The sequence below is a fragment of the Carassius gibelio genome, chromosome A5 (genome assembly GCF_023724105.1).
Source record: "Carassius gibelio isolate Cgi1373 ecotype wild population from Czech Republic chromosome A5, carGib1.2-hapl.c, whole genome shotgun sequence".
In the NCBI taxonomy this organism is placed as follows: domain Eukaryota; kingdom Metazoa; phylum Chordata; class Actinopteri; order Cypriniformes; family Cyprinidae; genus Carassius; species Carassius gibelio.
In genome coordinates, this window is record NC_068375.1 from 11138186 (window position 1) to 11154395 (window position 16210).

The following is a 16210-nucleotide window of genomic DNA, read 5'->3' on the forward strand; positions in this document are numbered from 1 at the left end:
ATGAACCAAGAGAAATGAACTAAGAGAAATGAACCAAGAGAAAACATTACCGTCTACATCCGCGAGAGGGCACTCTATTCTGCTCAGTGCTCCTGTAGTCTACACTGAGCAGCATAGAGCGCCCTCTCGGGGCTGTAGACGGTAATGTTTTCTCTTGGTTCTTGGTTCTAAATAGATGCAACTTATAGTCCAGTGCGACTTGTATATGTTTTTTCCTCCTCATGACGTATTTTTGGACTGATGCGACTTATACTCAGGTGCGACTTATAGTCCGAAAAATACAGTACCCAATTTTAAGAATTCTGTTGTTTCAGGTTTCTAGATTTTAGGTTTATGCTTATCATTGTCATATTATACATTTTGCGTGTTCTGCTGTTTTTGTGTAGATTTCAAGTATTTTTGTTCATACAATAATACATTTATTTTAATCCCTTGCTGATTTTTTTTTTTTTATAATAGAAACCATCACTATATAATGTATAATGGTTTTACTGGTTATAATAAAAAAAAAAAAATTGGGTTTTAATGGAAAACTATAATGGTTCCTGTTTGTAGATGTGGAGGGCCTATTTAGGAGAAAGTCCAGGGCTGTTTTTCACTCCCAGACCATCCCTGGTAACACATGTGATATTAAGTAATGGAGACCATTTTAAGCTGACTGTTTTCACCCACTTGTATTTTTTAATTTTAATGCCGATGTCTGTCTTGTCAAACTGGTTGTTCTGTGCTACTGGCAGTCAAAGAATTACAGTATATTGCACAAATAGTGCACTAGCAGTTTAGTCAGCTTCTTTTATTCTAAATTTAAGCTAAAGTTGTTGTCAATATGCAAAGTTGTTCTGATTTGAAGCCATTTGCATGTTGAGAAAGAGAAACGGAAGAGACACATTAGTGCCTAGTCATTTATGCTGTTTTTAAAATTACAGAAAGATTTTTTTTTCATCAGTCCATTAATTTGCTCATTCAACTTTAGTGCATAAATGTGTGCATGAGTTTTTTTTTTTTTTTGCACGAGAGGATGCCAGACTTGCAGGAAATTTATAAAAATATCCTCAATCCTACCCTGAAATTCAGGCCCTGCTTTTACAGAAATTCTAATTATTATTATTACCTCTTTGTTTTCTCGTTATAACAACTTAATTATCTCAATATAACAAAAGTTGTTTTTCATCATCATGATTTAATTTTCTTGTGATCTCAACATAACAAAAGTTGTTCTCTAAGTTACAAACCTATGCCAACAGGTGGCACTATAGACCTGAATATAGCTGATGGTGTGTTGTAAACTGTATATCCACTATACTGTATGTGTTTGGGATAAAATAGGACCTTCCTCTTGATCGCTATAATATGTGCAGTATTGTTTATTACTGACATTTAATTCATAAATGTTAAATGCTTTAATTAATATAATTTTTTTGTGCATTAAAGAGTTACTCCACCCCAAAAAGAAAATTTTGTAATTAATCAATTACCCCATTTAGTTTCAAATCCTTAAAAGCTCCGTTCGTCTTCACAATATATTTTGGATAAAAACCTGGAGGCTTGAGACCCATAGATGCCAAGTAAATAACAGTGTCAAGGTCTATAAAATGCAAATGCATTTGCTAATTAAACAACATGGTGCTGGACGGGAAAATGCGAACGGCACCGGACTGAAACTAGCAAACACAACTAGCCTTGCATCGCATTGTGCCAGGTGTATTACAGGGCCCTTTATGTTATTGCTAGATTCATGAGTTTCACCAACTTGTTCTGTGTCATAAAATAACTGCTTATTAAAACCAAGGCTCCGCCTTTGTCTGTGGTGTTGCTTTGGCCATTTAAACATGTTAATTAAACAAACAAAATGTTTAGCATACTGTCTCTGGAAATATCAACAGTGATTGATCAGCCTTTATTTAAGTATTGTAGACGTTATTACTAGGTGATTACTACCACAAAAAAACAAAACAACTCTGGTTATGTCGAGATCACAAGAAAATGAAGTCGTTATAATGAAAAAAACACTCTTGTTTTGTCGAGATCACAAGAAAATTAAGTCGTGATAATGATAAAACAACCCATTATGTCGAGATCATGACAGATCACCGCTTAGAACTTCTGAATGCAATAGTAGCAAGACATGGAAAACCAGTTGCTATTTGAAAGTAAAGCCGTCATACTACAGGTGCATCTACAAAAACTCACCTATTCACTATCTCAACAAATTAGAATACTTCATAAGACCAATAAAAAAAAAAATGTTGGCCTTCTGGAGAGTATGTTAATTTACTGTACATGTACTCAATACTTGGTAGGGGCTCCTTTCGCTTTAATTACTGCCTCAATTCGGCGTGCCATGGAGGTGATCAGTCTGTGGTACTGCTGAGGTGGTATGGAAGCCCAGGTATCTTTGACTGTTGCCTTCAGCTCATCTGCATATTTTGGTGTCTTGTTTCTCATTTTCCTCTTGACAATAGCCCATAGATTCCCTATGGGGTTCAAGTCTCGTGAGTTTGCTGGCCAGTCAAGCACACCAACACCATGGTCATTGAACCAACCTTTGGTGCTTTTGGCAGTGTGGGCAGGTGCCAAATCCTGCTGGAAAATGAAATCAGCATCTTCAAAAAGCTGGTCAGCTAAAGGAAGCATGAAGTGCTCCAATATTTCTTGGTAAATGGGTGCAGTGACTTTGGTTTTCAAAAATCAAAATGGACCGACAGCAGCAGATGTCATTGCACCCCAAATCATCACAGACTGTGGTAACTTAACACTGGACGTCAAGCAACTTGGACTATGAGCTTCTTCACCCTTCCTAGAGACTCTAGAACCTTGGTTTCGAAATGAAATACAAAACTTGCACTCATCTGAAAAGAGGACTGAAAAGAGGACTGAAAAGAGCAACAGTCCAGTTCTTCTTCCCCTTAGCCCAGGTAAGATGCCTCTGACATTGTATGTGGTTCAGGAGTGGCTTAACAAGAGGAATCAAACAACTGTAGCCAAATTCCTTGACACATCTGTATGCACATCTTGACCCCAGCCTTAATCCATTCCTTGTGAAGTTAACTCAAATTCGTGAATCGATTTTGCTTGACAATCCTCATAAGGCTGCGGTTCTCTTGTTTGGTTGTGCATCTTTTTCTTCCACACTTTTTCCTTCCTCTCAACATTCTGTTAACATGCTTGGATACAGCACTCTGTGAACAGCCAGCTTCTTTGGCAATGAATGCTTGTGGCTTACCCACCTTGTGAAGGGTGTCAATGATTGTCTTCTGGACAACTGTCAGATCAGCAGTCTTTCCCATGATTGTGTAGCCTAGTGAACCAAACTGATAGACCATTTTGAAGGCTCAGGAAACATTTTCAGGCATTTTGACTTGGTTAGCTGATGGGCATGTCACCATATTCTAATTTGTTGAGATGAATTGGTTGTTTTTTGTTAAATGTGAGCCAAAATCATCACAATTAAAAAAACATATACTACTTCAGTCTGTGTGCATTTAATTTATTTACTACACAAGTTTCACAATTTGAGTTGAATTACTGAAATAAAAATTTCCACAACATTCTAATTTATTGAGATACACCTGGAAATACTCTGTACTAGTGTTGTCAAAAGACCTGGTACTTCGGTACCAAGTCGGTACTAAAAAAATGTAAATGTGACGGTACCAGGTTTCTTTAAGTACCGGTAGTACCGAGGTCCCGTTCAAACCCGGTTCAGTGCTATGATTTCCGCGAAGCAGAAAACGAGGACGGAATCTCAAAATACAGTCATGAAAATAAAACTTATATTTTAATATGGACAGTCATGGAATTTGTCAAAGTTACCATAAATTAATCAAATCAAATCTCCATATGGACCAGTCTCTGTAAATGTTAAGCGCATGACGCTTGCATTAATTTCGGCATCTGAGCTTCATCAAGCGATCTGAACTTTTCAGTTCATCTCAATGGACACACAGCGCACTTGTATTTGATGCACTGTAAACTATGTGTGAAGGCGCACGACTCACCGTCGCTTTACTGATAGCACTGTTTGTCACACATGCAAAGAGAGAGAGAGCGAGAGTCTTACCACGCTTAAAAAGTTAAAAAGTAAATTTTTATATAAAGGCATTGTGCTAGAAATATTAATATTATTTAGTAAAATGTATGTGATACTGCTATTACTGTTGAATTTTTTTATAAAACTTTATTTTTTAAAGAAATAATTCACAATATTTCTTCCATGTTTTAATTTTAATAGCAAATTACCTTCATTTACCAAAAATAAAATGTGTTTAAATTTCATAAATTAAAAGACAAATTAAATTTGAGTAAAACTTTTTTAATTTTTTTCATAATTATATAACTTGTAGAAAAACTTTAAACACAATTGTAAATAAGTATAAATAATGGCATTGGTTTTATTTTTAGTGCTAAAAAGTTATTATTTTTTTTAATTAGCATAGTTTTGTGTTTTGTTTTGGTACCGAAATTGGTACCGAGAACCATGGATTTTCACTGGTATCGGCACCGAATGCTGAAATTTTGGTACCGTGACAACACTACTCTGTACCAAAAATGTGCTGAGGTGTTCAAACAGTCCTTAACAGATATCTTTTTTCTCTCTTTTTGTGTTTATCCCCCCCTCCAGGTGAGAGCTATGTTTGTGCCTCTGAGAACTTCTACAAGAAAGTGGACTACACCAAAAATGTGAACCCCAACTGGTCAGTCAATGTGAAAGCATCAGCTAGCCAGAAGAACATGCTGGCAAACCGCACAGGCAGTGATCCAAAGGAGAACAAGGACTTTGTTCGACCAAAGCTGGTGACAGTGATGAGGAGTGGGGTGAAGCCGCGGAAGGCCGTCCGTGTGCTACTCAATAAGAAGACAGCACACTCTTTTGAGCAGGTGCTCACTGACATCACAGAGGCCATTAAACTTGAGAGTGGAGCAGTGAAAAGGATCTACACACTGGATGGCAAACAGGTATGGGAGGAGTACATACTCTAAAAAATGTTATTATGACCCAGCTGGTTGGCTTGAAAGTTTGAACCAACTTGGTTGCTGGGTTGTTGTATTTAATTAACTGAACTTTTGTTTAAAATTACTATATTGCTGGCTTAAAATGGTTTGGAATTTAGAAATCACACATAGAATCACTAGTGGACACAGTAATAATCAAATGGTGAACATTTATTAATAAGCAAGAACATCCATGGACAAAAATATAAGACAAATTGAATTAATTTGGATGAATACAGGATCTGTGCCAAAACAATTGTTCTGACGTAGCCTGAACGAGGTGGTCTGGGCTCGATTGAAAATTAACTCTGGGGTGGTTTTGTTTGTAGTGAGAAAGCAATTCGATCCAACGTACCAAAGAACCAGGCTATATCCATTGTATGATGTACGACTGACTCCATTACCTGCCTAAATTTGTCAGTATTATAAAAAATAAAATCAGTTTATGTTATGCAAGGCAAAAGGCTTTCCCATCATCCATCATTTTCCATCAAATGACCATTGCTGATGAACAGTCACAGAATATGACAGAGCTCTTGTTTTGAACCCGAAACTCACACTGAGTAATTCACTGAAAACACAATGTGAGACTATATTCTCTCTGCCTGCTCTGATGTAATCTGCCTGATTTTCTTTACATCAGCACTGTTTTGGACTAATTGTTTAGATTACTAGAACACGACTGAAAATTTCCCAGAGTTTAATGGCTTAGAATGATCTGATTGCAAACAGAGAAGCAAAACTGTGTGACATGAATTATACTAGCCAATTTCACACGTTTTGGTAACTTATTTACATTATATATTAATAATGTTTTATTTAATATGCCAAAGTTTACCTAGTTTTATTTTTTTATATTAGTGTTCTTATAAATCAATCTAACAGTTTGAAAAAAATATTATAATTATAATAAAAAGCAAACTCAGTTTATATGTAACAAAAGCCAACCTCTATTGCATATTTCCATTTTTTGAAATATTACTTTTTGAAAAAGTATCTGCTGTGTTAATCACTATCCTCCTGCAATAGGACCAGCTGGATGGCAAAAACAGAACTAGTAATTACCTCAAAAGTTATTAGAATCAAATGATAACTACTGAACTTGCCAAACGAGTTTAAAAGAAAAAGTTTTATTGAGGAAAAGAAGGGCAAAATTCTGGATTTTAGGATACAGTGGGATACAGGTGAGGGATAAAGTGATAGTCATGTTGCTTCCATCCTCAGTTTTAAAGACAATGGTTTATGAGAACAAGGTCAGTCTGCTTACATTGGGGAAGCTACAGATCGGGAGAAATATTTCTCCACTGATCGGGATGGCCGCCAACTCATTTGAATGTCACTCAACAACCATAGGATGACATCAAATGACCAACAAAAAAAGTGGCAAACAGCATCTGGGGTGAAGTGCACGGCAAGGACAGTTCGAAAGAGGCCCCTAGGGACAGGAGTACAATCGTGCAAAGCTCGAAAAAGGCCCTTGATCTATAGGAAGCAAAAGAGAGCCAGGCCAAAGTTTGCAAACGTCTATGATGAGTGCAATTTTCAGCTTTGCCCAAAACCTGGTTGTCTAATGATTAAACGGAGACCTGGAGAGGTGTACAAGCCACATTGTGTCTCACACACTCTGAAATTTGGTGGAGGATTGTGAAGATCTGGGGGAGCTTTAGCAAGGCTGGAATCAGGCACATTCATCTCTGTGAAGGGAGCAAGAATCAAGCCATGTACAAGGTTGTCCTGAAAGAAACCTTGCTTGCTTCTGCTCTGACAATATTCCCCAATTCTGAGGATTAGTTCCTTTCAGCAGGACAATGCTTCATGCCACACTGCCAGGTTAATCAGTTGTGGATGGAGGACCACCAGATCAAGGTCATGTCATGGCCATTCCAATCTCCTGAACCCCATTGAAAACCTCTGGAATGTGATCAAGAGGAAGATGGATGGTCACAAGCCATCAGACAAAGCCAAGCTGTCCTCAAATAATATTATAGTCCCTTCTCGTCCTGTTAACAAAGAGGCAGTATACATTTTGTCAAAGAATATTTTTCGACCTTGTCTTCATTGACAAAATTAATACTGTTCCACTCACTTGCTCTGCCCTGGTGGTCTGCAGCGCTGCTTGCTCTGCCCTTGTGGTCTCCAGCTCTACCTGCTCCACCCTAGTGGCCTCCTGCTCTACTGGCTCCACCCTGGCTCCCTGGTCTACCTCAGTCTCCAGCCTCTCTTTTAACACATGGGCCTGACCCACCATCCCTCCCCCTGAGCCGCTCCACCTCCCTCATGGATTTAAAGTTCTGGGACTTGATCCCAGACTACTGCGATTCTGTGAAGGACTTCATTCCCCATAGTTCTCTGCCCGGTCTCATTGTTTGCACCTGTGTCTCATTAGCATGGTTAGTTCACTGTCACTCTTTGCCAAGTCTTGTATGTATATTTATTGCATTTCTAAGCCTTGTATACTGTTCCTCCTGAATCTTGGTTCCTGGTCTTGTTATTATGCCTGTTTTCTGGATTACTCTATTTGCCTCAGCCTCTGACTCTATCATTGTTTTGTCATTATGACGTTTGCTTGCCTTTGTAGATTATGCCTTCAGTTCATGACATGCACACAAACACACACACACACACACACACACACACACACACACACACACACACACACATATATCTACTGCTAGTCGATTTCTTATTTAAAACATACTCCAGTTACTCAACTACTCGTGGTTCATGCTACTGTATATGAAAATACATGAAATAGATCAATAAACGCTTATTAATTCATAGCCTAATGCAACATATTCAAAACTTTATGTTTACATCATTACAGATTTTCATTAACAATCACAAAATTATTTGTATCTGTATTCGGATAAAACATTGTGGAATGTTGATTAAACCGTTATTAATATTTTTTTTTCCTTAATGTTGTACAGTTACTTGATTAAACCATTATTATTATTTTATTTCTTAGTTATCACTGAACAAGTATGCCATGTTAAACTAAAATAATTATTCATTTCTAAAAATATATTTATCATGCAAGCAGAGAGATGTCATGAGAAATGTTTAGTGATCATTTGAACTAAAGCACATTTTCATTTTGCAGAACTCTTTAAGTGGGTCTTTTTTTTTACTTCACTAAACAAATGTGCATGTGGCACGCAAACATTTCTTATTACATTCCTTCATATCATATTGTAGCCTAAGGTTTAAAGCATTGACTTTTAAATATATCGAACGTTAAATATATAGAATCTCAGATGCACAGAGAGGCAACAGCAATTCAGTGTTTGATTTGCGCTCTTTTCATTCATAAAGTTTACATTCATTCACTTCACACTCTATTGCATGACTTTAGAGGGATGTGTATAATATTGCGGTGATCCCCAAACACCAAACTGAGCCAGTCTTAGCTGAATATTCAGACAGAATTTCTTGTCTGTTATTTATTTTTGAAGCCATTATCCATGCCATTCCAATTAAGGTATTTGGCTTCATGCACACCCCTAATTATTACATTACATATTTAAATTGTACATGCAACATTGATAAAGTCATAGAAAGTAACAGCTACACAATATTGTAATCCTAAAATTCACGTACTTTCAAACTAAAATTATGGTTAATGCATGCTTGAGTAGTCGATTGTTTCCGAAAGTGCTGACTAGTGGTTGAAGTAGTTGATCACTCAACTACTCCACTAGTCTATGCAAGCCATATGTATATACAGTATATCACATATTGAGCTGCATATTAAACATCAGCTGACTGTGCTGTGTTTGTTAATGTGTAGCGGTATATGTGCTTGCTTTTTGATATGGATCATTGGACATTTAATCCTTCAAGTCTGCCTTACTTTGATATAATCGTTGATGACAGCTGACAGCTTCGATAGACCAATCTACTTCGAGTGAAAACTAAACGAGCCAATGCACATTGGCATTCAGTTATTCCATCCTGCTCCTGCTGATCACAGCGTGAGTATAAAAATGCAGCAGGTGCAGTGCATACCAGGTTTTCGCTGAGGAGCCAAGCCAGTGACCCGGCAGCTCATGGGACAGGACGTGACGTATCCATTCCCTCATTCAGGGAACAAGAATTACAATACATAACAGAGACGTTCCCTTTCAGTTGCTCACTCACAACGTCACGCTGGTGACCGACTAATTGGGATCCAAAGCGCCATAGGTGCTGCCCCTTCCAGACAGTGATCTCAGGTTTGAGAGACAAATTTATACTGTCGTTAAGTCTTGTTTCTATCATTTGAGATTAATAGCGAAAGTAAAACCATTTCTGTCCACTCGTGATCTAGAAAAGTTCATTCATGCACTCATATTTACAAGACTAGATTACTGCAATGCGCTATATGTCGTTATAAATGAGACATTGATTAAACGCTTAAAACTAGTTTAAAACCCCGCCGTGACACTTTTGACGGGTACTCGTAAGCGAGACCACATTACCCCAGTACTGAGCTCTTTAAATTGGCTACCGATTGACTACAGAATAAATCTTAAAATTTAAATTTTTGTTCATAAATCACTGAATGGTATGGCTCCGTTGTACCTGGCAAATCTTATTAAGAAATACAAACCAAAACGGTCCTTGAGGTCAGCTGACCAGCTGGTTTTAACGACTCGAGCTTTTGCAGCGATAGCTCCTAAACTTTGGAATCATCTACCCCTTTCTATCAGATTGGAACATACATTTACTGTTTTTAAACATAAGGTTAAATAATACCTCCTAGCTCTAGCATTTAATGGGGTATAGCTGTTGCATGTATAGGTTATCAAACTGAGGGGTTTATTTCATTGTTATTTATGTGGTGTTAATGATGTATGTTATTATGATTGTTTATGTGTTTTTACAGCACTTTGTTCAATGAAAAGTTGTGTAAAAGTTCTTAATAAAAAAAAGATAAATAAATTAAATGAGAAAGGAAAGCATAATCACAATCAGGCATCTGCGGTGGTCTTCTCGGCGAGAAGAACACCACTCGACGAACAGGTTCCACTTCAAGGCATAAGTGTGTCTTGTAGACGGTGCTCTCCCCGAAGTGATGGTGTTCGCTAACACCAGGGTTAGGTCACTAGAACCTTTGGCAAATGGTGCCCCGTCTCTGAGTCAATAGATCCTTCCTCAAAGGAATCGGCCAACAAGGGGCTGTCGCGAAGAGCACCAGTTCAGGGAGCCAGGTCGGAGTGGGCCAATACAACGCCACTATCAAGACTTGCTCCTCATCCTCCTGGACTTTACAGATATTTACGTAGGCCCCGTGGCCAGCTGTGTGCCAAGTGTTCCCTTGGTCAGGGATTAAAACAGCAATGCAGCTGTGGGCCCACCAAACAAGAGCTGCCTCCGTGTCTTTCGTGAATACACGGGGAGCCAGGGACAGCCCAAAGGGCAGGATCTTGTACTGATATTCCCGTCCTTCAGGCAAATGCTTTTTTAGTGCTGAGGCACCCAGGGGAGATGGCCGCTTGCAACACAGCAGTGGGTAGTGCAGCCTGAAGTGTGCAACCCACTTGACTCTGGAACGACAACCGCTGCAGCGGCATCTCGCCAACACATGAAGCTAATAAGAGTGTGCTAAACTCGTAGCTCATGACTGGACACACAATTGAGCAGAACGATACCGTGGCTCAGCTCCGAAGCAAAAAGCTGGTATGCATTGCACCTGCTCCCTTATTATATTCATGCTATGATCAGCGGCAGCTGGATGCAATAATTGCATGCCATTGTGCATTGGATCATTTGTTTTCACTCGAAGTAGATTGGTCTCTTGAGGCGGTATCCCAATTCATCAGTCACTGACGTGACATCACAAGTGAGCGACTGAAAGGGAACCAAAATCAGGTATACTGGTCTAGACAACATCAACATGTCAGATCATCTCCAAACATCAAGTGTGTTCTTCTTGCAATAAAGCTTTGCATATTGTTATTGTGCTGAAGGCTATTTGAAATTTAAATCAGGTTTGGAGAACTTGTTGGATAATCCAATTCATGGCAGGTCATTTATGGTCATTATTTGCCCCACTTTGCTTTAGATTATGAGACATATTCAATCATTGTAAGACTATTTTATCCAAAGTGACTTCACAAGCAATTTACCGTACAAGATCAAACAGAGTTGGGGATAATGCGTTACACAGTTATGTTGTCATGATCCTGGTCTTTTCCCCTCTCTCTGTCTCCCTCTTGTGATCACTTACTCACTCTTTCACGCACACTTACCCACTCCTCCGCTCATTATCACTTTCAGCTGTCTCCCCTTTCATTCCCTCACCTGTCCCTTTTTGCCCTTGATTGTCTCTGCTTCTTATTCTCTTTCTAGCCCTGTCTCATTGTCGGATTATTCGATGACCTTTCATGAGATACACCTGTTCCCAAGTCCTGTCCTGTCTTGTCCGTGGATGGTTTTTGTCGTTGTTTCTGCTGTGAGTAATTTTGTCATAGGACTGTGTATTATCCGGCTGTGCCTGTTTGCAGAGTACCTGTGCAGCACCTGCCCCTGGCCTTTCACACCGCCGGCGACCTCCTCTGTTTATTGACTGGGTGTTGACATCCCGGGGTCCCTGCCTCTGCCCTCGTGAAGATTTGTGTTTTTTTTCTTAGACCCTGTCGTCTGGCCATTTCTGTTTTGGGCTGAAAGAAGTCCGTGATTTTTGTTCTCCTTATTCTGAGAGAGACTATTTTCTTTATTAAAGACTGTCAATTGCACCCCTCCCTGGTCTACCATCGTTCTTACCTCTAACAGAATAATCCGACCAGAAGATGGACCAGGCGAGTGGTAATCCCCTCCAGAGTGCGGTGGAGCTCCAGGGTGCTCTGCTGGGGAAACATGATGAAGAGTTATCCACCACAAGACGATCCGTAGAATCCCTGACCGCCCAGCTCTCGGGGCTAACTCAGCAGTTCCACCACTACCGTCATGAGACCACTGCAGCAGCCGGACAGTGCGACCCTTCTGAGCCAGGCATAAACAACCCTCCGTGCTATTCTGGTGAGCCTTTACAATGCCGAGCCTTTCTCACCCAATGCGAAGTTGTTTTTTCTCTCCAGCCATCCACCTACGCCAGGGATCGATCTAAGGTGGCTTATGTGATTTCTCTTCTCAATGGACGGGCTCGAGAGTGGGCAGCGGCGAACTGGGAGACAGAGGTAGACTGCGTCTTTAAGTTTTCTCTGTTCAAGGAGGAGATGATCCGAGTATTCGACCGGTCTGCACATGGTGGTGAAGCGTCCCGTCTCCTATCCACCTTGCGCCAGGGGAGGAGGTCAGTCACAGACTTTTCAATTGAGTTTCGTACTCTGGCCACTACTAGTGGATGGAACTGCCCGGCACTAATCTCCCGCTTTCTCGAGGGCCTCAACTCTGAGATTAAGGATGAGGTCGTTGTCCAAGAGGTTCCTGACAATTTCGACTCCCTAGTCGAGCTGGCTCTTCGCATTGAAAGACGCTTCGAGAGGCGACGGAGGGCTCGCAGATTGGAGGCTTCGTTACTCCCCTCTTCCACAGCTACTCGTCCGCCACTGCCCTCTGCTGCTGATCCTGAGCCGATGCAGCTAGGGGGGCTTCGCATATCTACACGGGAACGCCAGCGCAGGATTATGGATCATCTATGTATGTACTGCGCTGCCGCTGATCATTTTGTCTCCAGGTGCCCAGTAAAAGCCAGCGCTCGTCAGTAGGCGGAGGGTTGCTGGCGAGCGCTACATCATGGGTCTCTCCATCTAAGTCCTGCACTTCCCTTCCCGTTCACCTCCGCTGGCTGGGATCATCTGTTTCCTGCTCAGCATTACTGGATTCGGGGGCGGAGGGGAACTTCATTGACGAGACTTGAGCTTTAAGACAAAGTATTCCCCTCTTAGATTTGCAAGACTCCACCCCCCTGTTTGCCCTAGATGGTAGTCCCCTTCCTAGGGTACAGAGAAGGACTTCACCATTGACTCTTACTGTTTCAGGAAATCATAGAGAAACTATTTCTTTTTTTATTTTTCATTCCCCTTTCTCTCCCGTGGTTTTAGGCCACCCGTGGTTAGTTCTTCATAACCCCCAGATTAACTGGGCAGAAGGCACTATTCTTTCTTGGAAATTGTCCTGTCATGTCGATTGTCTGTCTTCTGCTGTGCCCCCTGTCTTGCCCGTAACTGTTTATCAGGAGGAGCCAGGTGATTTGTCTGGGGTTCCGGAGGAGTATCACGATTTGCGGGAGGTCTTCAGTCGTTCCCGGGCCGCTTCTCTCCCCCCTCATCGCCCGTATGACTGCAGTATAGATCTTCTCCCAGGTACAACGCCCCCCCGTGGTAGACTATACTCATTATCCGCCCCCGAGAGGGAGGCGCTCGAGAAATACCTTTCTGAATCACTGAATGCGGGTACCATCGTTCCTTCCTCGTCTCCAGCGGGAGCCGGTTTCTTCTTTGTTAAGAAGAAAGATGGCTCCCTGCGCCCCTGCATAGACTATCGGGGTTTAAATGATATCACTGTCAAGAACCGTTATACATTACCCCTGATGTCCTCCGCCTTCGAGATCTTGCAGGGAGCTAAAATATTCACTAAGCTCGACTTACGTAACGCCTATCACTTAGTGCATATTAAGGAGGGGGATGAATGGAAGACCGCGTTTAATACGCCCCTCGGACACTTTGAATACCGGGTTCTTCCCTTCGGATTGGTTAACGCTCCCGCGGTCTTTCAAGCCTTAGTCAATGATGTCCTACGAGACATGCTCAATGTTTTTGTATTCGTCTACCTTGATGACATTCTGATTTTTTCGCCGTCTCCCCAGGTGCACGTCCAACATGTTCGTCGTGTTCTTCAGCGCCTATTAGAGAATCGACTTTACGTTAAGGCCGAGAAGTGTTCTTTCCACGCCCCCTCATTTACGTTTCTGGGCTCGATCATCTCGGCAGAAGGGATTAGTATGGACCCTGCTAAGGTCCAGGCTGTTACCGACTGGCCCGTGCCCGATTCCCGTCTCGCACTACAACGTTTTCTCGGGTTTGCTAATTTTTATCGTCGTTTTATACGTAATTTTAGTCAAGTAGCCGCACCCCTTACAGCTCTGACCTCAGTCAAGTCCCAGTTTAGATGGTCCGCTTCTGCGCAGGCTGCGTTCGACACGCTTAGATCGCTTTTTACTACCGCACCTATCCTTCTCACCCCTGACTTCTCTAAACAATTCATAGTCGAGGTCGATGCCTCTGAAGTAGGGATCGGGGCGGTGCTATCCCAGCGCTCCTCCGCTGACGACAAGATACACCCCTGCGCCTTTTTCTCCCACCGTCTTTCTCCTGCTGAGCGCAATTACGACTTAGGCAACCGCGAACTGCTCGCCATCCGTCTTGCATTAGGCGAATGGCGACAGTGGCTAGAAGGAGCTCCCGTCCCTTTTATCGTCTGGACAGATCACCGAAACCTAGAATATATCCGCAAGGCCAAGAGACTAAATGCTCGTCAGGCCCGCTGGGCGTTATTCTTTACCCATTTCGATTTCACTATCTCGTACCGTCCGGGTACCAAGAACGTCAAACCTGATGCACTATCCCGTCTTTTTGACTCCTCTGCATCTTCTGAGCCTGAGGAGATTATTCCCCCGGGTCATGTTGTTGGCACGGCCGTCTGGGGAATAGAGAAGCTGGTTAAGCGTTCCCTTTCTCGTGTCATAGTTCCGCGCAACTGCCCTAGGGGGCTGCTTTTCGTCCCTGTGTCAGCGCGTCGGGCAGTCCTTCAATGGGGACACACCTCTAAATTGACAGCCCATCCCGGCGTCCGGGGCACCATCGCTTTTATCCGTCAGCGCTTTTGGTGGTCTTCTTTAGAACGGGACGTGCGACGATTTATTGCCTCCTGCGATACGTGCGCCCAGACTAAGACAGACAGTTCCCCTCCGGCCGGTCTACTTCGTCCGTTACCGGTTCCGACTCGACCGTGGTCTCACTTAGCACTCGACTTTATCACCGGTCTTCCTCTTTCCGGGGGGAACACCGTTATTCTTACCGTGGTAGATCGTTTTTCTAAGTCGGCCCATTTTATTCCCCTCGCTAAACTCCCTTCTGCCAAGGAGACCGCCCAGATCGTGGTTGACCATGTTTTTAAGCTACATGGGTTACCCACTGATATTGTGTCTGATAGAGGCCCCCAATTTTCTTCTCAATTTTGGAAGGAGTTTTGTCGTCTGATTGGGGCATCCGTTAGCCTCTCGTCCGGGTTTCATCCCCAGACGAACGGCCAAGCTGAACGGACTAATCAAATTGTCGCCCGTATGCTCCGCAGTCTCACCCATCAGAATCCCGCGTCATGGTCACAGCAACTCTCTTGGGCCGAATACGCCCATAATTCGCTCCCCTCCTCTGCTACGGTTCTTTCGCCCTTTCATTGCTGTCTCGGTTATCAACCTCCGATATTTGCGTCCCAAGACTCTGAGTCTAATGTTCCGTCCGTGCAAGCTTTTATTTGCCGATGCAAACGCACCTGGAGGAGAGTGCGATCTGCTCTCTGTCGAGCTAGAAGACGCATGACTGTTACGGCCAATAGGCGCAGAGTTAAGAGCCCTCGCTACGTTTGCGGCCAGAGAGTGTGGTTGTCCACTTCAAATTTACCTCTCCGGTCCGAATCACGCAAATTGTCTCCCCGCTTTATTGGACCATTTCGCATTGTAAGAATCATTAACCCTGTCGCAGTTAAACTTCACCTCCCGCCTAATCTACGTCGAGTCCACCCCGTGTTTCACATCTCTTGCATTAAACCAGTCATCCGTCCCCCTTCTCGCCCGGTGCGCGTCCCTTGTCTTGTCGATGATACCCCCGTCTACAGGGTTCGCCGCATCCTCGACATGCGCCGTCGGGGACGCGGTCGTCAATATCTGGTCGACTGGGAGGGGTATGGTCCTGAGGAGAGAAGTTGGGTTCCCTCCCGGGACGTCCTGGATCCTTCACTCATCGATGATTTCCTCCGGACCCGCCAGTTGTCCCCAGGAGCGCCAGGAGGCGCTCGTTGAGAGAGGGGGTACTGTCATGATCCTGGTCTTTTCCCCTCTCTCTGTCTCCCTCTTGTGATCACTTACTCACTCTTTCACGCACACTTACCCACTCCTCCGCTCATTATCACTTTCAGCTGTCTCCCCTTTCATTCCCTCACCTGTCCCTTTTTGCCCTTGATTGTCTCTGCTTCTTATTCTCTTTCTAGCCCTGTCTCATTGTCGGATTATTCGATG

General features: G+C 42.6%; 1 protein-coding gene across 1 annotated transcript in view; it reads left to right on the forward strand.

Annotated features, from left to right (window-relative positions):
- The window catches only part of LOC127993308 (neuronal migration protein doublecortin-like), an 86081-nt gene that overhangs the window by 28632 nt on the left and 41239 nt on the right, over positions 1-16210 (forward strand). The window contains exon 3 of the mRNA XM_052591711.1: positions 4622-4956. Within this exon, the coding sequence (XP_052447671.1) occupies positions 4622-4956 (335 nt within the window). The remainder of the gene's footprint in view (positions 1-4621; positions 4957-16210) is intronic.